The 18,681-nt window shown below is 43.1% G+C and overlaps 2 protein-coding genes across 5 annotated transcripts in view; one reads left to right on the top strand and one right to left on the bottom strand.

Moving 5' to 3' along the window:
* Nucleotides 1-766: 766 nt before the first annotated feature.
* Nucleotides 767-15,087, bottom strand: LOC119169177 (electron transfer flavoprotein regulatory factor 1). 3 transcript variants are annotated; one of them, XM_037420291.2, is made up of 3 exons: nucleotides 14,948-15,087; nucleotides 9,843-9,891; nucleotides 767-1,003 (listed from the first exon to the last, which is right to left on the bottom strand). In XM_037420291.2, the coding sequence occupies exons 2-3, from the start codon at nucleotides 9,882-9,884 to the stop codon at nucleotides 791-793; spliced, it is 255 nt and encodes an 84-aa protein (XP_037276188.1). In that variant the 5' UTR covers nucleotides 9,885-9,891; nucleotides 14,948-15,087; the 3' UTR covers nucleotides 767-790. The 3 variants fall into 3 exon arrangements, with proteins under 3 accessions (XP_037276188.1, XP_037276187.1, XP_037276185.1); XM_037420290.2 differs by lacking the exon at nucleotides 14,948-15,087 and adding an exon at nucleotides 14,456-14,748; XM_037420288.2 differs by lacking the exon at nucleotides 14,948-15,087 and adding an exon at nucleotides 10,125-10,237.
* The window catches only part of mRpL53 (mitochondrial ribosomal protein L53), a 28,445-nt gene continuing 24,726 nt past the window's right edge, over nucleotides 14,963-18,681 (top strand). Inside the window, exon 1 of one of the 2 annotated variants that reach the window (XM_037420287.2) lies at nucleotides 14,963-15,098. In XM_037420287.2, the coding sequence (XP_037276184.1) occupies nucleotides 14,974-15,098 (125 nt within the window). In that variant the 5' untranslated portion in view covers nucleotides 14,963-14,973. Of the gene's footprint in view, nucleotides 15,183-18,681 lie in introns of both variants that reach the window. The other variant, XM_037420286.2, reaches the window with a different exon arrangement.

The raw sequence follows: 18,681 nt of genomic DNA, 5'->3' as shown, positions 1-18,681 counted from the left end.
GTGAACTCGCAAGGTATGCAGCCCATTTTAAGTACACCACTAAGATGACTTAAGTGTCGATGTGCCTGCCATATCTTTCTTTGCATCACAGTGAATAATGCGACGTATCATGTGTGGTCACAGCTGCTCTTTGCTATACAATGCAGGCGGAAATGCAATAAAGCAGGGGTCAGTAACCTGTGGCTGTGCTGCCCCGCCAAAATGTCAGACTGATCACTTCCTACCTGAACCAACATGGCAGTTTTGACTTTTACATCAGTATTGTCCTCCATTTTAGCATAATTTCTTCACTACCTCTCTTTGCATACTAGGTTAGGGAAGGACGCTCACCCAAGAATTTTCAAGTCAATCATTGCCCCTTCAACATAATCGTTCTCCGTTTGGCCCCAGCCATGTCGACCAAGGGCACTTGGCCATCCACCTCAAAAGATTGCCAACCCCAACAATAAAAAATTGCTAGTCAGGGCTGTCTGTCATGGTAACTACATCCATGCCGACCTGCCAAATTAAACACTCTTCTTGTCTAAATCTATTTCACACCTAAACTACACAACATGTGAGCACATTGCAGAACAGCTTTCGAGTCTGCTAGTGCAGAAAGCTGTCTGTCTAAATCTATTTCACACCTAAATTACACAACATGCGAGCACATTGCAGAACAGCTTTCGAGTCTGCTAGGGCAGAAAGCTGTCACGTAGAATCCACTGTAGATACTCTAATGGTAAACAGCTTGAAGTAGACCCGCTGTTTTCACTTTAACCAACTGTGAGCACTAAAACAAAGTAGTTTATTAAGGAGTGTCGGTGTAGTAGCGCTTCTTCAGGGTACGGTATTTCTTGAGCATGTAGAGGGCCTCGAGCTCTTTGATGATATACTGTCCTCTGGCAAGCAGCATGGTCAACTGCTCAGGGTCCTTGACATCGCGGTTCTTGAGGAACGCAGCCTTCAGTCGACTCCGGAAGTAGTCGTAGCCCTTCGGGTAGTCACGCCCAAGGTGCAGCAGCTGTGGGCAGCCGCACAAATATCAATCACTGCACAGCAGGCACTAATGGCTCAGCAAGTAAGCCCCGTTTAAATTACAAACCAAGCTTAATTATACGAAAAAAAAGGCAAAACTTGACTGTAAGCAACACAATGTACCTCCCAGTGTGTATCAGCCATCATGGAGAGACCACTATGCTCCCAGCTTCATTTGACTTTTTTTTTTTAACATCACACGATATTCTGTTACATGGAGTGTTTGATCATTTCTTATGAGAAATAGCAATACCCTTGAGCAAACCGGTTATCTGCAACTCAGAGTCCTATGGGAGGCCCTACCATGTGAGCTAGCACATAGCATCATGAGTGAAAATTATCTACAGCTTCACTGAACATGGAAAATCAGTTCTGTGTAAGCTTGTAAGGCAAAGAGAAGTACATGAAAAAGCTGCCTAACAAGGAAGCAGAGCGAGGGCAAATTAACGAATAACTTGAAAGCACATGTGGGAGAAACTAATAATTCCTAGCAGCTTCGTGCTGCAAATGAGTGTATCACAATTTCTCACTTAAAGGTAATCTCTATCATTTTTCATTGCCTTTCTATTTATTTATTTATTTATTTATTTTATTCATTTAATGCATACTGCAGACCTTCACAGGTCTAAGCAGGTGGGCACGGTACAAGTAGCAAGTACATGTTAGGCACTCAAGTCACATAGAAAAGGAAAAAGGAAAGAATTCAACATACAAATACAGGTTTACACACCCAACACACAGTTTACACACAGTAAATCAACCAAAGTGAATCTTTATACAGAGTTTTTTAGAAGGTTCCATTCTTCCACTGTTCGTGGAAAAAAAGAAAATTTAAATGCATCTGTCCGTGCAAAATAAGGTGTTAGGGTTCCGGGGTGATGGTGTCTCGTATGCCTTGTCGATATGGGTGTCAGGTACTGTGTAGGGTCTAGTGCTGTTTGTCTTTGAAGAAGTTGGGAAAGAAAATTAAGTCTAAATGTCTTCCGTCGTGACTCAAGGAGTTCAATGCCATTAGCTCTAATTAACTCGGAAGGTGAATCAGTGTGACGAAACTTAGAGTATATATACCTTACAGCTTTCCTTTGGATTCTTTCTAGTTTGTTGACGTTTTTCTGTGTGAACGGGTCCCATATTATGCATGCATATTCTAACTTTGGTCGGATTATTGATTGGTAGGCCAGGAGTTTGAGCGTTTTTTAATTTGTGTCGTAAGAAAGACAGTTCACGGAAGGCGGAGCGGAGATATTGTCAATATGTCGATTCTAAGATAAATTACTTGTGAGTGTTACTCCTAAATATTTGAACTCAGAAACTTGCTGTAGAGGTGACTCATTTAATGTATGAGTATACTGAAGTGGATTTTTCTTCCGGGTTATACGCATGCATACAGTTTTATCTAAGTTCAAAGCCATCCCCCAGCGATTGCACCATTGAAAAACATTAAACAAACTGTGATTAAGGTCATGTTGATTTTCCGGGCAAGTAATTTCATTATATAAGACACAATCGTCTGCGAACAGACGAATTTGCACAGATGAACATACCACACTTACAATGTCATTTATATACAGCAGGAACAGTAGGGGTCCCAAGACACTCCCCTGCGGTACTCCAGAGGCGACAGGAAGACAACCCGATCGCTGATCCCCAATTTCTACGTACTGAATTCGGTTTTTTAAATAATCAATAACCCAGAAAACTAAGATGCGAGGAAGATCAATATTGTTCAATTTTAGTATTAGTCTGTCATGAGGAACCCTATCAAACGCTTTACTAAAATCCAAGAATATCGCATCAGTTTGACCGTTCTTATCTAGAGTAGATGCAAAGGAATGAGACATAGTGAGCAGTTGAGTCACAGTTGAAAACCCTTTTCTGAAACCATGTTGAGAATCAGTTAAGACAGCATTTTTTTAAAGATATTCGGTGATATGATGCGCGATTATATGCTCAATTAATTTACAGCATGCTGATGTTAAGGATATTGGACGATAACTTTCAAAAAGCAAGCGGTTACCTTTTTTAAATATCGGTGCAGCTCGGGCTGCCTTCCAGTCACTAGGGAGCTTTGAAGATATCAAAGATACACGGAATATAATCACAAGATATTTCGCTACCACTTCAGCATATCGGCAAAGAAAGGTGTTTGGAATATTATCAGGACCGCTTGATTTCTTAGTTTTCAATTTTAAGAGCATGGAAAATACACCCGGGTACGAAACAAAGTCAGCCTCTGTCGTGTGAAACGATGAAACATCAGATGGATATACACTTGGGCTAGTAAACACGCTGTAGAAGTATATATTGAAATGCTCAGCTATAGTCTCTTTGTCCGTAACAATAGATTCATTTACTAACATTTCGGATACAGTCTTTTTTTTTATCCGTCAAGTGGTACCAAAATTTTTCAGGGTCATTTTTTATGAAGTTTGGGAGAGTTGTTTGGAAATAATAATCCTTAGAAGAACGCACAGCTTGTGCGAGGCTAGCCTGTAATGGTCCGATTTTAGTCAAATCCGCACGCTTCTTTTTTAGACGTTTAATTTTATGTTTCAAGTGAATAATACTACGCGTTATCCAGGGGGTCTGTTTGTGAGTTTTCTTTTTTCGGCTTGGGACAAATTTAACTAAACAGTGTTCACACATTTTTTTAAACTGGGCCCAGATAGCGCATACGTCATCATTGTCAAAGTCAACAAGACCGGTCTCCAGATAATCAACTATGAACGCGTCATCTGCGCGGGAGTAGTCTTTGAAAGACCGTACTTGACAGCGTTTCTTATCACCACGTTTCAACAGTGGGACAGAAAGGCCCACAAGATAGTAATCAGATAATCCGGATTCGACAGACACGGTATATTCGCTGAACGCAGGATTGAAAAATATCAGATCTAAAACTGAACTGCAAGACCCTTGTACACGCGTTGGGTCGTGAACCAGCTGGGCCAAATCATGAGTGAACATAATACTAAACATAATGTTAGCATGCTCAACATTCTGGTGACCAGCGTGCATTAATTCCCAATTAATAGTTGGTAGATTGAAGTCACCTACAAGAATAATTTTATGTTTGTGATATTGAGACATATTTTGCTCAAGTTTGCTTAAGTATTTCATGGCATACGATGGTTTACCATTTAAAGCGCCCAACACTGCAGCGGTTTCTTTGGAAAATGAATCCAAATTTTAATACAGGATTTTTATACCTACGTTCCGTCTTTTTCAAACATTGTAGGGGTGTAACACTGATTACTCGCTTTAATTGCGAACGAGGCTCCTGTCCGGGGAGCCAAAAAGTCTATTTCTCACTCTTTTTGGTGGTTGGTGTCTTTTCAATTAAATCATATTACTTCCTGACCAAACGGGCCTCGATCAAAATCTTGAAGGGTCGACTTGTCGGCTAGTTGGTTTAGGTTATCTTAGAGAAACAGCGTGAAGAACGAGAACAAAACACAACAGCGCTTCGCCTGTTGAGTGTGTGCTCCTGTTGTCCTCGTCCTTCACGCTGTTTCCCTAAGAGAAAACCTTGACTTGAACACTGATTAGAGCACACATTAACAATCATTGTGTAGGCAAAAATTAAAAAAAAAAAAACTTGAAATTATTGCAGGATCGACTTGTCCTTGTTTAATAATAAAAAAATTACTGCAACTGTCAATTAGAGCACTCAATCGGCCAAATAAATCATTAATACCACAGTATATCCCATTTTGTTTAGTCAATGTGTAAAATCAACACAGTCATGCTCAATGTGTTTTTAACACTATATCTCAATGCTGTGAAAAAAAATCATAGTATAGTATTTTCACTCACACCAAACAGTATAGTAAAACAAACATGCTCAGTAATATAGTCTGCCAAGATATGCTTCTCAAGAGAAGAGAAGGTCTCTGTTCTGTTAACAGTGAAGCTGGCCCTTGGCCAGCACTGGTCACATGGCCTTACGGTGTGTGTGTATGGCAAGGCTCAGTAGGAAGGGAACTGGTGTGCTACACCGAGAGAGGTCTGTGAAAGGAACCAATGGGAAGCGCTCCAAAAGCGGCAAAGATGAGGCTTGGCGGAAACCACTACGACGCAATATGCACAACCTGGTGGGGAGGCTCCTCGGCTTGCTAGCGAGTTACCTCCAACCAAATAAAGTAACAAGGGTGCATGCCCACTGGCATTGGATATCTATCGGCGAGACGACGCAACTTCAAGACAGAAAATGTTTCTTGTAGTGCTGCTACAGCAACCAACGTGTTCGGTGGCAATGCCGCCGTTTGCAACCCGTTGCATTTTACTGTCTCAAAAAAATTTCCTATGCACATCTAGCTTTAGTAGTCAGCCTGCCATAGGCACGTTCACTGTTTCGGGAATTCAGATTTCCCACGAAGCGCTGGTTGCTACGGCACCGCCTTTTTGTCTTTATGTTGTGTCATCCCGCCGATAGGTACTCACTGCCTTCATTGGACAGCAGGGCACACAGTGTTGTACCTCACTCGTGAGCTGAGTGAAGTACAACAAACTGTACATTAACCATCGGTGTTATAGCTACAGCGCTGCTCGTGACAGAGCTTTGACATGACCACTTGATGACATCAATGATCTCAACTTGTCACATGCTGTACAGTGTTATAGCTACAGCGCTGCTCGTGACAGAGCTTTGACATGACCACTTGATGACATCAATGATCCCAACTTGTCACATGCTGTACACAGTGATCCCTCCGCTTGTCCGCTGGTTTATAATCAGCAGTTAATCTGCGATACCTTTCTACCACGCATCTTATATGTGCGAGGGGTAGTGGACTCAGTGCCTGCAAACTCTGTTCCTCTGTTTTTTACCAGTAATCTCAGTATATAACCAAAGTGTGATGAGCGTGATTCTGCAATCGATTCCTGTAACGCCAATGTTGTTTTACTAACCGAAACATGGCTTTCTTCCAAGGTAACAAATATGGAACTGTTCAATTGCAAAAAGAGGTTTAACGTATTTCACTTCAATAGAAGCCGCACATTGGGCAGAGGAGTTTTAATAGCTGCTGCAGATAACTTTGTTGCATCACCCATTAACCCAAGGAACCTAGAACTAGTGTGGGTTGAACTATGTGTACATTTTAAGATAATTTTAGGCACATGTTACCCTCCCCCGTCTTCGTGTTCAACTTTCACTGCCGCAACTTTTCTCGCGCTCCGCTGTCCCTCAAAATTCTATTATACCGATCACTAATTCGCCCAAAGCTTGAGTACGCGTCCGCTATATGGGATCCCGTGCAGCAAAATTTAATTAACGCGTTAGAATCTGTTCAGAACCGCTCAGTTCGGTTCATTTGTTCTAATTATTCCCGTACTGCTAGCATATCAGAAATGAAATCTAACCTTGACCTACCCAATTTAACTGTCCGGAGGAAACTGGCGCGACTGCATTTTTTTCATAAGATATTTTTTCACAATCCATCAATGAAGCGAGACCTCATTTCACAACCGTCATACCACTCATCGCGCATTGATCGTCATACCACTCATCGCGCATTGATCGTCATACCACTCATCGCGCATTGATCATCAGCATAAGGTTGCCATTCCGTTTTGCCGCACCAAATTCTTTTCAGCAGCCTTCTTACCGAAAACAGCCGCCGATTGGAACCACCTTCCCTCTTCCGTTGTATCAATAACAGACCCTTTGTTATTCAAGACTGCAATTTCTCAGCAATGCTTGTAACTATACGCAGTTTTCATTATCTATCTTTGTCTTGTATGTGCTTGAATTCTTATACATTTTTAGTTGACTTATGTTGCCTTCCTGATTTGTGCATCTGATACTTGTTTCTTTATTTTGTCTTTTTTTCTTGTGTGTTATATATGTTGTACCCACCCCCTCTGTAATGCCCTACGGGCCCTGAGGGTATTATAATAAATAAATAAATAAATAAATTGCATGACACACCTAACATGATCTTTGTACATTAAGCCTATCCTATTAGCTGGTGACTTCAACTACCCACTATTGTGTGGAATAGTACAACATCATATCCTGGCCCCTTCTTGACTGATTGGAACAGGCTTTTGAAGGGACACTAAAAGCGAAGTTATATTTAAACCAGAGTGAAAGCTCAATGTATGACAATGTATAAAACAGCAATATCATCAACAGAAGTGCCTTGCTTACCAAGAAACTAAGCTAAAGGTATCGCATGATGTGTGTCACGACTGGGACATTTGCAAAATGATCTCGATGACAAGAGAGTGTCCGCCTACTATTAATCACTAATAATCAAACTAGCTGCATTAAGAAAAGAACTTCCATTCATCAAGAGACGTAATAGAATGCTGTTCGTCCGTTTCTGTTTGATTTATAGAAAAAAGAACCATAGGGTCTTACAATGGGGAATGGCGCAAGTGGTTCAAAAGTTTAGCTTTCAGCTAGTTAGACTGGATAGGTGGTGCCATAAAGCTGGGCCCAGTTCAACCAAGCAAGCAGAATCATGGCTTCCAAGACAGGAAATCGTTCAATGGCCATTGTTGCTATTGTAGCTTCCGCTACTTTTGCTCTGGTGCTACTTGTGTCAGCAATTGCGTAGTACTGGCAGGCAACACTGGGCACAGGAACAGTGACATTTAAGAGCCCGTAGGTGATTTGAAGTGTGCTATTGCAATGCGGACCATTAAAATGCGATTTTGTTTCAAAAAAAAAGCTTGGCACAAAAGTTGCTGGACCGCTTCCCTCTTTCCCCTTAGCCCTGTCAGCATGCCAACCTCTCTTCCTCCTTCTTCTGGACCGTCGTTTCAACAATCAACGCCCACTTAATAAAATTTGCCTCTATTGACCCTTTAATGACAAATCGGGATTTCAACCTGTCACAGCTTGTCTCTGGACCTGCTTGAACTACTTCAACCACATCTAGTATTTAGGACCTCGCTCTAACTAACGTACCATATCTTGTCTCTTTGGTCGTGCATCTATATACCTGGCCTCATTGACCATTCCTTGCTCCATGATGATGTTGAAATTGACGTATGTAAGCATGTTAATCAGACAAAACGTATTAAAGACAGATCTCATTTGGCAGATCTCAATGCCATTAACCATGAACTATCGTAAAATGCCAAGAGAGTGCTCCTCCAACGGTGAAGAGTAATCTGACCAGATTCGGGAGGGGTGCTCTTGCTCAGTCCAGAACCAGTCACTGGTGCCTAATTAACGCTTGTTCCATATCCTCAGAAAATGGGACCAGGGCTTGCTCTGCATGTTACGGTAGGTCTTTTTTTTGATTGAACACTTTCCAGAGTTTTCACTATGTGCAGTCGACACTAAGAGCTTTTTTAAGACACCATTTAATGTCTCACTAATGCTTTTGTGCCATTTAAGTCTTTGAGGTGTGCTTTGAGTTAATATACTTTTAAAGAGACTGTCCAATAACAAGGAATAATTTTTTAACTCTGCAAAAGTGATAATTTTGATGAATTATAAAGTGTGCGCTGGAAAACCTACTTTCTTGTAGCTGCCGAGTACAAAGCCGCATTAAAAAACGCCAGGGACACATTCTTCACCCACACTTCACCTGCTATGCCGATTAAGAATCCTAAACAATTCAGCAACATAATAAATAAAAAGGATACCAACACACTGTTGCTTACACCTCCTTTAGAGTTTCATTCTAATCAAACAAATGTGCTTCTGTCCTCAACAAAGTTGTTGCTGTGGCTTGTTTAATTGTGACTACCTTGCTTTTGATGCTCCTCATGAACCCAGTTGTTTTTGACACGGAAAGCATTCAGAGCATTACATTATAGAACATTTTAAACTTTCTTTTTCCTGTGGCTTTGACAACATTAATTCCAAATTCTTGATTAATACCATGTCGTACTGTTCCATAACCTTTCCTAAACTGCTCAAACAATCCCTTGAAAGTGGTTGTATTCCCAATGATTGCAAAATTGGGAGGGTGATTCCTTTGCACAAGTTTGGAAAGAAACATTACCCTGACAACTTTCGTCTCATTTCCCTCATTGGCTTAGTGCGTAAAATCATGGAGCATATCATACACTTTCATCGAATCGGATTCCTTTTTCAAGCACAGCCCATGCATGGATTCTGTAAATCATTTTAAATATATAAATTTTTATGCAAAACCTAGCTTATATGTTTTACAATGATCTTCCCTGCATCCTCAATTACGATTTTCAGGCAGACTGCATTTATTTGGATTTTTAGGAAGCGCTCGAACAGCCATTAAAAGCTGCAGTGCAGCAGCACAACTCCATAGAGTAGACGAGTTGTGGCATTTGCATGGCGATTGATTGGATGGCCTCTGAAAAGTGCTCATGTGACACAAGAGTTGCCTGCACTTCCTTTCTCTCCCCTTCTTTTTTAAAACCCTTTTGTAGTCGAGGAGTGCCATCAAGATATATGCATAGATTAGATGAAGGCAGTTAAGGCTGCTTTGACGAAGACAGTGGTGGAGGTGTTGGCTCCAAAGGCATCCCCTGTTCAACGGCCTCTCTTCCCTTCCCCCAATTTATATTTCTACTGACGTAACTGCAGCGCATGTTTTGGTGGGCCACACTACCGCAACACTGACACAATATTTAGCCAAGGCTGACTGAGTTATTGCAAACAGTAAACGGAGTAGTTTGAGTGCTGCTATCGTTTTCATTTTACATGAGCCAGTTGACTATATTGTGAGGGGAGTATGCAAAACCAGGTAAATCAGTCGCATGAGTTGTGCAGCAAACGGCTGTCATGCAGTCTTTCAAGCTTTTTCAAATGACTCGGTTCATGGGAAACATCAACACAAGTGACAACATTGAGACCATAATTCAGTACGAAACAAAGCACTCACGTTTTTGTACAGCTGGACAACTTGGCCCCGCACGGATGCCATAGTGATTCTGCGCAAGACACACAAATGTCAAGACTGGTTTTGCGGAGCTTTGTGTAGACACATTCCTCAGCAAGTTGAACTAAAACGATATCACATAGCCCTAAGTTCAACAGCACATGGATTGCTGTCTTTTCTGAAAGGGTGCAGAGAGAAATAGTGCAGGGTGCTCTTTCTTTTATGTGCAACCCCCCAATTATTTAACCGAAATGCACAAGAATAAATCGCTAAGCTGATGAGCACCGTATAATGAAGCGTAGTAGCAAAATGAAAGAGAATGTCCACAAGCGCACGATGAGCATTCCTGTGCAGTTGTCTTCTGTGTTACGAGTACTGGACATTAGCCCCACTTCTTTTGAGCACCGTTATCATAACTATCTTTTTTTTTTTTTTGAGCACTGCTTTCAAGTTAAAAAGAAAAGGTCAAGTGGCCGCAGTTGAAATGTATGGCATGAGATATCCACTCGCTGATTATACAACGCACACATCAGCATTTTTTTTCTTGTGGTTTATACATCACCTTTCTAAGGAAAAAAAAAAAGACACCGGCCACTGCAGGTTAAAAAGAGGACAAAAAAGCAAGTGCGGTTGGGTCTATTCTGCATAACTGCCTAAAGACGAAATCTGCACAGGACTGTGCAGTGCGCACACACATGCATTCTCACTCATTTCATCACTGTGCTGTCATATGGCGCTAACAGATTTGGCAGTCGATGCACCCCCAGGTTTAAAAAATTAGTAGTTGTACTTTTTTTTTTAACACGAAACTATTTTTTCATTTAAAAGCCCAACAGAAAATGAGTTCCGTCTTTCCTATCAACAACAAAAGAGCATGAGGGTAGGCCAAAAATAAAAAAAGCCAGGGAAGCGTTGTCCAACTAAGGAATCGAACCACTGACTCCGCAACTTTCAAATGCAGATGGCACACGCATTAACCACTTTGCCATAAATGCAGACACATTACATATGCTTCTCTGATAGTTTTCGCTACTCTTGACGAGGATGGCGTTGCCATGTGAAAGTGGTGCAGTGAAGCAGCACACTAAAGTTCTGCAGTAGTGTCTCACTAGCAATGCAGTTTTGCAATGGCTTATTTTCCTCGTTAGATTTGCCTATGACACCTTGTTGGCTGCGATGAGTAGTTTCATGCCATTCATTGCTTACACGTACTACATGTACTGTGTTTACATGTCATCTACTGCTTGCTTTGATGGGTGCTAAATAAGAATACTCGTACGTCAAGTGCTGCAGAAAGGAAGCAACGTCAGTGGGCGACTGTCGTGAATCTGACTGCGTTGATCCAGCAAAACACACGCCAGCACAACACTTTCCGGGGCCCACACCACGAAGCGTGCGCCTCGCATTTATGAAGCAGAGTGCGTAACAACGTACTGGGGCAGGACACTTGATTACTCACAGCGTAATAATAAACTGTTTAATGAGGCTATGTTAGTATTACACACATGGTAAGGCAATGTTTTGACGTGTCAACGTCCTGGAATGGACTGCCTGACTTCGTTGCGCTATCACTCCGATGCAGAGACGAACCCCAAAATTACACTGTGGTCGACTGCTTAGCTGGTTCCCACTAAGCGAGCACGCTAGTAAGTCACTCACAGTACTGGGCTGCCCAAGACACTGTAAAGTCACATGAAAATGCTCAGCATAAATGTGGCAGCATGTGTCAATACAAGTGCATGCATGTCAAAGCCTGTGACACCGGCTTGATTAATACAATGCACATGATGCAAATTTTTCAATGTCCAATACGCCTGCTGCTACTTCTGCTGAGCACTTTCACGTTATGAGAAATTCCTAAAAAGGAAATTTTATAGAAATGTTCACAAATAGTGCACTTATTGATGGCTTTCTTTATGTGGGCATCGAAATCAACTGTATGCTTAACAAGTAACATTCTCCCTGCACTGGCCAATGTTTACTGAGTAGAGTGAATGCCACTCTGAAGAGTATCTTACGAAAGAGTGAATAGATATGCAAGTTCATAGTCCAGCAAGATAATTAAGGCTACTTTAATATGTTCTCAACATATTTGAGCGACTTTCTTTCATTATAATTAGAAACATTATGAATGGGAACATTTCTAAACTTCAGATTCTTTTAGGCTTGTTCACAAAAGTTGTGTTGCTTTTCTTGACATATCGGTTAGGGGTGACTATTTGTTCATTAGTGCAACAACATCCAGCCAGCCAATAACACTGGATTGTTAACAAAATGTTTCATGGACAGGAGACAGGGAATCAATGCTTACGAAAGCTTTTTTGTATGGCAACAATGGGCAACATGGTTGAATGCTTTTGAAAAGTGTATGATTATAGTCCGTCCAAAAATTATCAGAATTATGCACTATATTCTTATAGTAAAACCATGCTGGCTCTCAAAAATGAGAAGTGTTTGATCTCAAAAGGCTCACTACATTTCAAACAATCTGAATAGTTGAATCAATCTGAATCTGAAAGAATGCTGGTTAGCGGTGTAGAGTGAGAATCGCAAAACATGTTTCACTGAATGCCTAAGTAATGTCATATGTCAGGCTCTCATGGGCAGTTTACATCAGTCAAAGTAAACAGTGTTTCAATTACTGTGTTCAAGAACACTTTTCAAGAATATTTAGTTGACCAATGTAAAAAGTGCACATGTGTTCCCCTGTTTGAAAGAACGAAATCTATATAAAAAGGTACGAAGGAAAGGACAATTTTAGGGGTCGTTCGGATCCGTGACGACGGTCCCAACTGCACTCTACTATTGGAGAAAGAAATCGGCGTCTTGATATGAAGATTGTGATTAGCAAGTGTGTTTGATGTGCAGACGCTCATCCTGAGAACGCATCATCCAGTTTTCTCGTAATAAACAATTTAGTGCACAGCGAGCTCTTGAATGCACATGACGGCAAGTGGTAGTTTCTACTTGCTCCACATGGCACCCTCCTATATTGCACCACTTACTATGCAAACGAGAAAGCCCCCTAATGTTAGGAGCAGCCACCTGCAAAGAGAATTTTGCGCTGCCATTAAATGTTCTGGCTTTTTGTTCAATGTCGCCATAGACTTTGCAATGCATTGATGTAAGATTACAGTCGTGTTAAAAAAATAGTTTTGCTAAAAAGGATAATTCAATACCCAGAGTTCAATATAGTCGGGTGCTTGCAGCTTTGCATAATAATTAACAATTCTGAGTTTGAGTGCCAATGTCCTGCTGTGATCATCAGGCATTCCACAGCAGAAAACTTCAGATTAATTTAGACTCACTAGAGTCGTTCTTGCCTTACACAGCCTACAAATTGCAGTTGCTGTCTCGGGGAATTGAGCCACCTTCCTGAGATTTGTTGTATTATACATATGTTGTTTTATTCACACTGTAGCCTCTGAGCTAAACCCTAGGGCACTCATTGCTTGAGCAGCTTTAATCTTCAGCTATTGTAATCTAGCACTGATGTGTATGACAATAGCTATTTTACCTTAACAATTGAACGGTGGAGTGCACTGCCCGGAATCGTGCTCCTTTGGGCCATGACCCCATTTTCTGTCTGCAACCGACATGTCGCTTTGCCATCGACTATGATGGGCTACTGTGTACAGAAATAAACAAACACGTGCTATCCTGTCACTGCGCTTCTGGATAGCGTCGGCTTCTCGCTGAAGGGCCACGAATGCATGCCCATGAAAATGTTCCAATGCAAGTACGATACGTGAATTTTGGTAACGGGCAACCACTATGGAATAATCTGGGTGTGGCTGCCTTCCAGAGGTCAACAGCCTACATCTATAACAGGTACACGTGACTGTTATAACAAAGGATTAAACATTGATATGTGGGGCTTAACATCCCGAGGGGCTCAACATCCCAAAACCACCATATGATTATGAGAGACGGAGGGCTCCAAAAATTTCTACCACTTGGCGTTCTATGATGCGCACCAAAATCTGAGCACACGGGCACACAGCATTTTCGCCTCCACCTAAAATGCAGCCGCCGCAACGCCCCGGAATAAACATAAACTCCACTCGCAGCAATCCAGATTTCGGTACAGACTTCGCCATGAACATGCACGTTTGTGCAGCTCCTTCTGGGTTAAAAAAAAAAAGGCTAGAGCTCTTCCGCACAAAAACTAGCTTGACCTCGGCACTCAGCCAAGAGACTAGCCAGAAACGACCGACTCTTACTTTCCACTGTGTCTGAGAGCGAGTACTTTCGCTTTGAACGACTTAACTGGCGCAGGCGCACATCTGTGGGAGTTACTCTTAGCGAGAACAGTACACTTGCAACTGCAAACAAAACGGAAGCTTTCATGCTCACGCCGCCACCATAAGCACGATCTATGGAACAGTTCTTCACCACGAACTAGCCACCCGCTGCAGCATCAGAAACGCGGTCAACCTCTAAAACGATACGCAATAAAATCGTTTAGATAGTGAAATAATCATGAACAGTATGAGCAGCAGTAAAACACCGTAAAATATACGCGAGATTTCGAACAGTCGCGGCAGTGCGCAACAGGGCCATTGCACCGCGTGGTCTAAAATTGCCGGACGAACACGGTGTGCGAGAATGCTCACGTGAGAGGTCACACATGCGCTGGCCTACGTGACAGACCACGCCGCGAAGGTGGCGGCGTCGTTTGTGCTCGGATGGCTCGCTGGCAAGTGCGCTGGCGGCACCGGCGACGAGGAGATCGAGGGATCATCGACAGTAGTACAGTTGCAAGCGAGCGACGTTCGCACACACGCGCCGATAGCCACGACGCACAGACGACTCCGATTACGGCGAGAATACACCGCCGAGCTAAGCTGACCACACAAGCTAGACACCGCTGTTGAACGATGGACACTTCAGTGGACGCAGAGCATAGAGTTACGAAACTAGGGTGGTATCACGAAACCATCATCTCAATTTGAGGTAGTTTGCTTGAAGTAACTAGACCGATAATTTTTACGTTAATTTTTATGAAAACTTTTTATGTTTTTATATTACAAGACTTTTAGGTAGTTGTTTGGGTTTATAGTGACGATGATGATGATAACCAGCTTTTTGCTCGCGTTTTCTGTTACCTTTGGAAGCTCTAAGTTATGCCGTTATGTCCAGCACCGTGAGGGCTCTGTGGCAGGCCGTCGCTCAAGCATCGAAAGCTCTGCAGCTTGAGTCCTTCAAGAGAGTGACGGTCAGAATCGATCCTTTTCACAGCAATGCGACTGCGGTCAGGTGGGTGGCATGGCCGCACGGAGCGACGACCTTCAGTCAGTTTCATCGTCCCGTGCTCCAGAGTTTTCATTCTCTCCTGCAAAGGTGCTTCGCGAATACTCATCTTCTGCTTGGTCATAGAAGGAAGCGCGTTTAATGTTCAAAAGGCATAAATATGTTTTTAAGGCAGTGATAAAATTAATCCGATTTGCACCTTTACTCTTTGCCGCGTAACATTCCATTTGTGATCAGACAAGCGACCGTAGACGCCAGACTCTGCCCAGGCGGCGCTGCGAAAAACGCCGCCACCAGCGGTCTCAGCCCCGCGCTGGCTATAATTGGGTAGTGCAAACAGAGTGTTCCGCAAGCGAACCTGCATAGGCCCTCCTCTTTGTTTGGTGTTGAGGCGCGGTTTCCTGAAAAGCAAGGACCTCGCAAGCTTCTTCCGTATATTCAACTTCGCTTAAGAAAAGTAGGAAGCTCATCAAAGCACACTGCGGGTACAATGGAAAAAAATGTTTCAGTTATTTCGGCGTGCTGCAACTCGCAATTTAAGTGCAAGCGAGCATCGCATTCCATCAAGTTCGAGGCAAGCACGCCGACGTGCGTTTTGTTGCGCCTAAGAGCGTTAAATTCAGGCATACACATTATGCCTAAGCGAAGAAGTGCACACACAAGCAATGTATCGTACGGTCAGTGGTACGAAGCTTGCTTTATCAGGCATGAAAGGCCCCGCCGATTTTCACCTTTGCAGGTGAATTCTCCAACCATCTCTCGCTTCCTGTGCCTTGAACTGTTTTTTTATGCATCCTAGAATGTTCTGTTGATGCTTGCCTTCCGTTTGTATACTCTGCAAATGGGAATACTCTATTTACTCGTATAATATTTGCACTTTTTTTTTTTCAGGAAATCCGGCTCAAAGTTAGCGGTGCGCCAATTACGCGGGGTAAAATTTTCGATAATGTTTTGACGGTTCTTGCGCTTTAAATCTGCACATTTGTTAAGTAAAAGGCGGCTTTATCATTTACCAATTAATTCAACATAAAATAAACATACCTACGTACCTTAGAAATGTGGCAGCTTGGGCTAGTTGGTATGGCATGACGATAGTTATAGCTCGAGAACAAAACGACGACGCAGAGATTTTCGTGTGTCGTGTCGTGTGTCTGTGTCGTCGTTTTGTTCTCGTGCTATCGCTATCGTCATACCTACGTACCTTTTAATCAACAAGCAAGAGCCGTCAACTGCACACGTAAAATTTATTTACACAAAAGTCGTAGGTGTTCCTTCTTTTCTCTATTTGGAGTCCAAGTCGGAGAGCACATATTCATTCTCGCCGAGCGGATATTCGTTTTCGTTGTCTGAACCATCCGCACCCCACAACATGTCATCCTCACGACTTCGTCAGAGATTGCCTTCCACGATCCAAGCGCACAGCATTTTCACAGGCGACCTCTTAATCTTGCCACCGGGAGTCAGCTGATGTTGTCCTCTAGCCATCCAGGTGGTGTACAGCCTTCGAACATTGTCCTTGAAAGGCTTATTCAAGGACACATCCAAAGGTTGCAGTCATGATGTGAGGCAACCCGGAATCACTCCCAGATTTGTGCGCAGCTCCTTCGGCTCATCTCGTACGCAGTCTACCAGGTGTCACGAAAACTGTTCAGGACAAGCATGGACGGGAAAAACAGACCACCCGGCCGCCGACCCCAGACTGTTTTCACCCAATCCACCATGAGTTTCGCGCTCATCCAGCCTTTTCCCTGAACTCTGACATAGATGCCTTGAGGGAAATTTGCCTTTGGGAGCGTCTTGCGTTAAAAAATACCGTAAGGCGGTAGCTTGCGCCCATCAGCTGTCACTGCCAGCATTACGGTACATTGTTGCTTATCAGCGCCAGACATTCTGACTATCAGCGCCAGACATTCTGACGACGCTCCGTGCACCTTTCTCCTCCACTGTTGTGTTCTGCGGCATATCAAAGCAAAGGGGGGTATCATCAGCGTTGCCGATCTGGGACAAAATGAAGTCTTTCTGCTATCGGAGCTTTATAATGAAACGGTGGAAGTCCACCACTTGGTCCTCCTATGCTGCGGGCAAGCGCTGGCACAAGGTGATCTGCCTTTGCAGTGCGAGGTCATGGCGCCGCATGAAACGAGTTGTCCATCCCTAGTCTTTTGCTTTGATGCGCTGCACTCGGGCTATTCTGCGTGCCTCAGTCTGCCCAATATCGAATGACACAGCACAGCTGTCTTGTCGTAGCTCCCGTATATGCCGGACTAGTACTTCTTTGACGTTAGGATACTTGCCAGTTTTTCTTCTTGATCCCTCTAGTACCGAATACTGCTTTCTCGAACACGGAAATGCCTGCTTGCAGCCCGGTTGCCGTGCTCTAGCGTGTACTGCACTGCCTGCAGTTTAAATCTAGCCGTGTAACTTGTGTACTTTCCCATGGTAGAATCAAAATTGAATACACGACCACAACGTACGCACACCACTTGCGAAATGGTCTTTCTTTCTTTTTCTCTGATGGTTGTGATGGCGATCGAGCCCCTGGCGTTGTACACGTGACCTCCAAGGAGCGCGGCTATTTGGGGGGTATCAGTAATTGATGGAACAGCCGTTTTTTATTCGTTCATGGACGTTTTTTTTTTAAGTTCTATTTGGACAAACACGTTGGTTAGGTCGTTGCACTTTGAGTTTTTTTTATTTGCTCGTCGATTTACCTTCTTTTTTTTCTTCAGGGTACGGGGACCACGTTCAAACTGTACTACTGGGGCGTAGAATCGTTTCTGATCAAGGCCAAGTTTGGGGTGCGCCTATTATGTGCGGAATTAAAAAAATTGAATTTTCTGTGACCAAACTAAGGGTGTGCTTATCATGCGAGTGCGCCGATTATGCAAGTAAATACACATGCATGTCTACTTTCTTTGATGTACAACGAAAGGGGAAACCGATGCTTCAGAGATAGCTCCGGCAATCGTGGAGACCAAAGGCAAGAAAAACCTGATTGTGGTCACGACCAACATTTTGCAATTTACCGTTATGACATACATGTTAGCATTTTGTGGTGTCGCAGCTTGGAACGAAGAACAGAGCGGGGGCGCCACATAACACAACATGAAGAATGATGCTTTATTTTAGTATTGATGGATGGAAAGTTCTTTACTGAAAAAAAAAGGGGGGGGGGGGGGGGCAGGCACAGAACCTCTGTGGGGATAAGCAGGACTTTCTTACTACACCACTAGTTCACAGTGTCGCGGGTTTTACACTTATTGTATTCACCATCACTGGTTCTGAGGCGATATAGGGTCAGTACTGTAGTTTGTCGGACCCCCTAAACTACTCTCATCAGGCCGCTTTGACTTCCATATTGGGCAAATAATAACTGCATGTCTGGGTCCGTTAGGAACGCTTCACAATAATTTGTGGTTTGCAAAGCTTGTATGGCCATTCGCCCTTTTTCGAATGCGGAACACTGCCACATTAAGTGGTGAAGGTCTGCGCGGCAGCGCAGCCTGCAGTGATTGCACGTCCCTGTCGCAATGTCCCGTTGTCGCCATTTTGCTAAAGAGTATGGTGTATATGCAGAATTCGCGTAGAC

This window comes from Rhipicephalus microplus, chromosome 2 (assembly GCF_043290135.1).
Source record: "Rhipicephalus microplus isolate Deutch F79 chromosome 2, USDA_Rmic, whole genome shotgun sequence".
Lineage (NCBI taxonomy): Eukaryota > Metazoa > Arthropoda > Arachnida > Ixodida > Ixodidae > Rhipicephalus > Rhipicephalus microplus.
This window is presented reverse-complemented; position numbering and strand designations above follow the sequence as displayed.

Excerpts from the sequence above, each read along its gene's own strand:
- LOC119169177 (XM_037420288.2), bottom strand. The coding sequence starts at position 10,222 with ATGTCCAGTACTCGTAACACAGAAGACAACTGCACAGGAATGCTCATC. Across the intron at positions 9,892-10,124 it reads CTACTACGCTTCATTATACG|AATCACTATGGCATCCGTGC; the intron begins GTGCTCATCAGC and ends TGTCTTGCGCAG. Across the intron at positions 1,004-9,842 it reads TTGTCCAGCTGTACAAAAAC|CTGCTGCACCTTGGGCGTGA; the intron begins GTGAGTGCTTTG and ends GGCTGCCCACAG.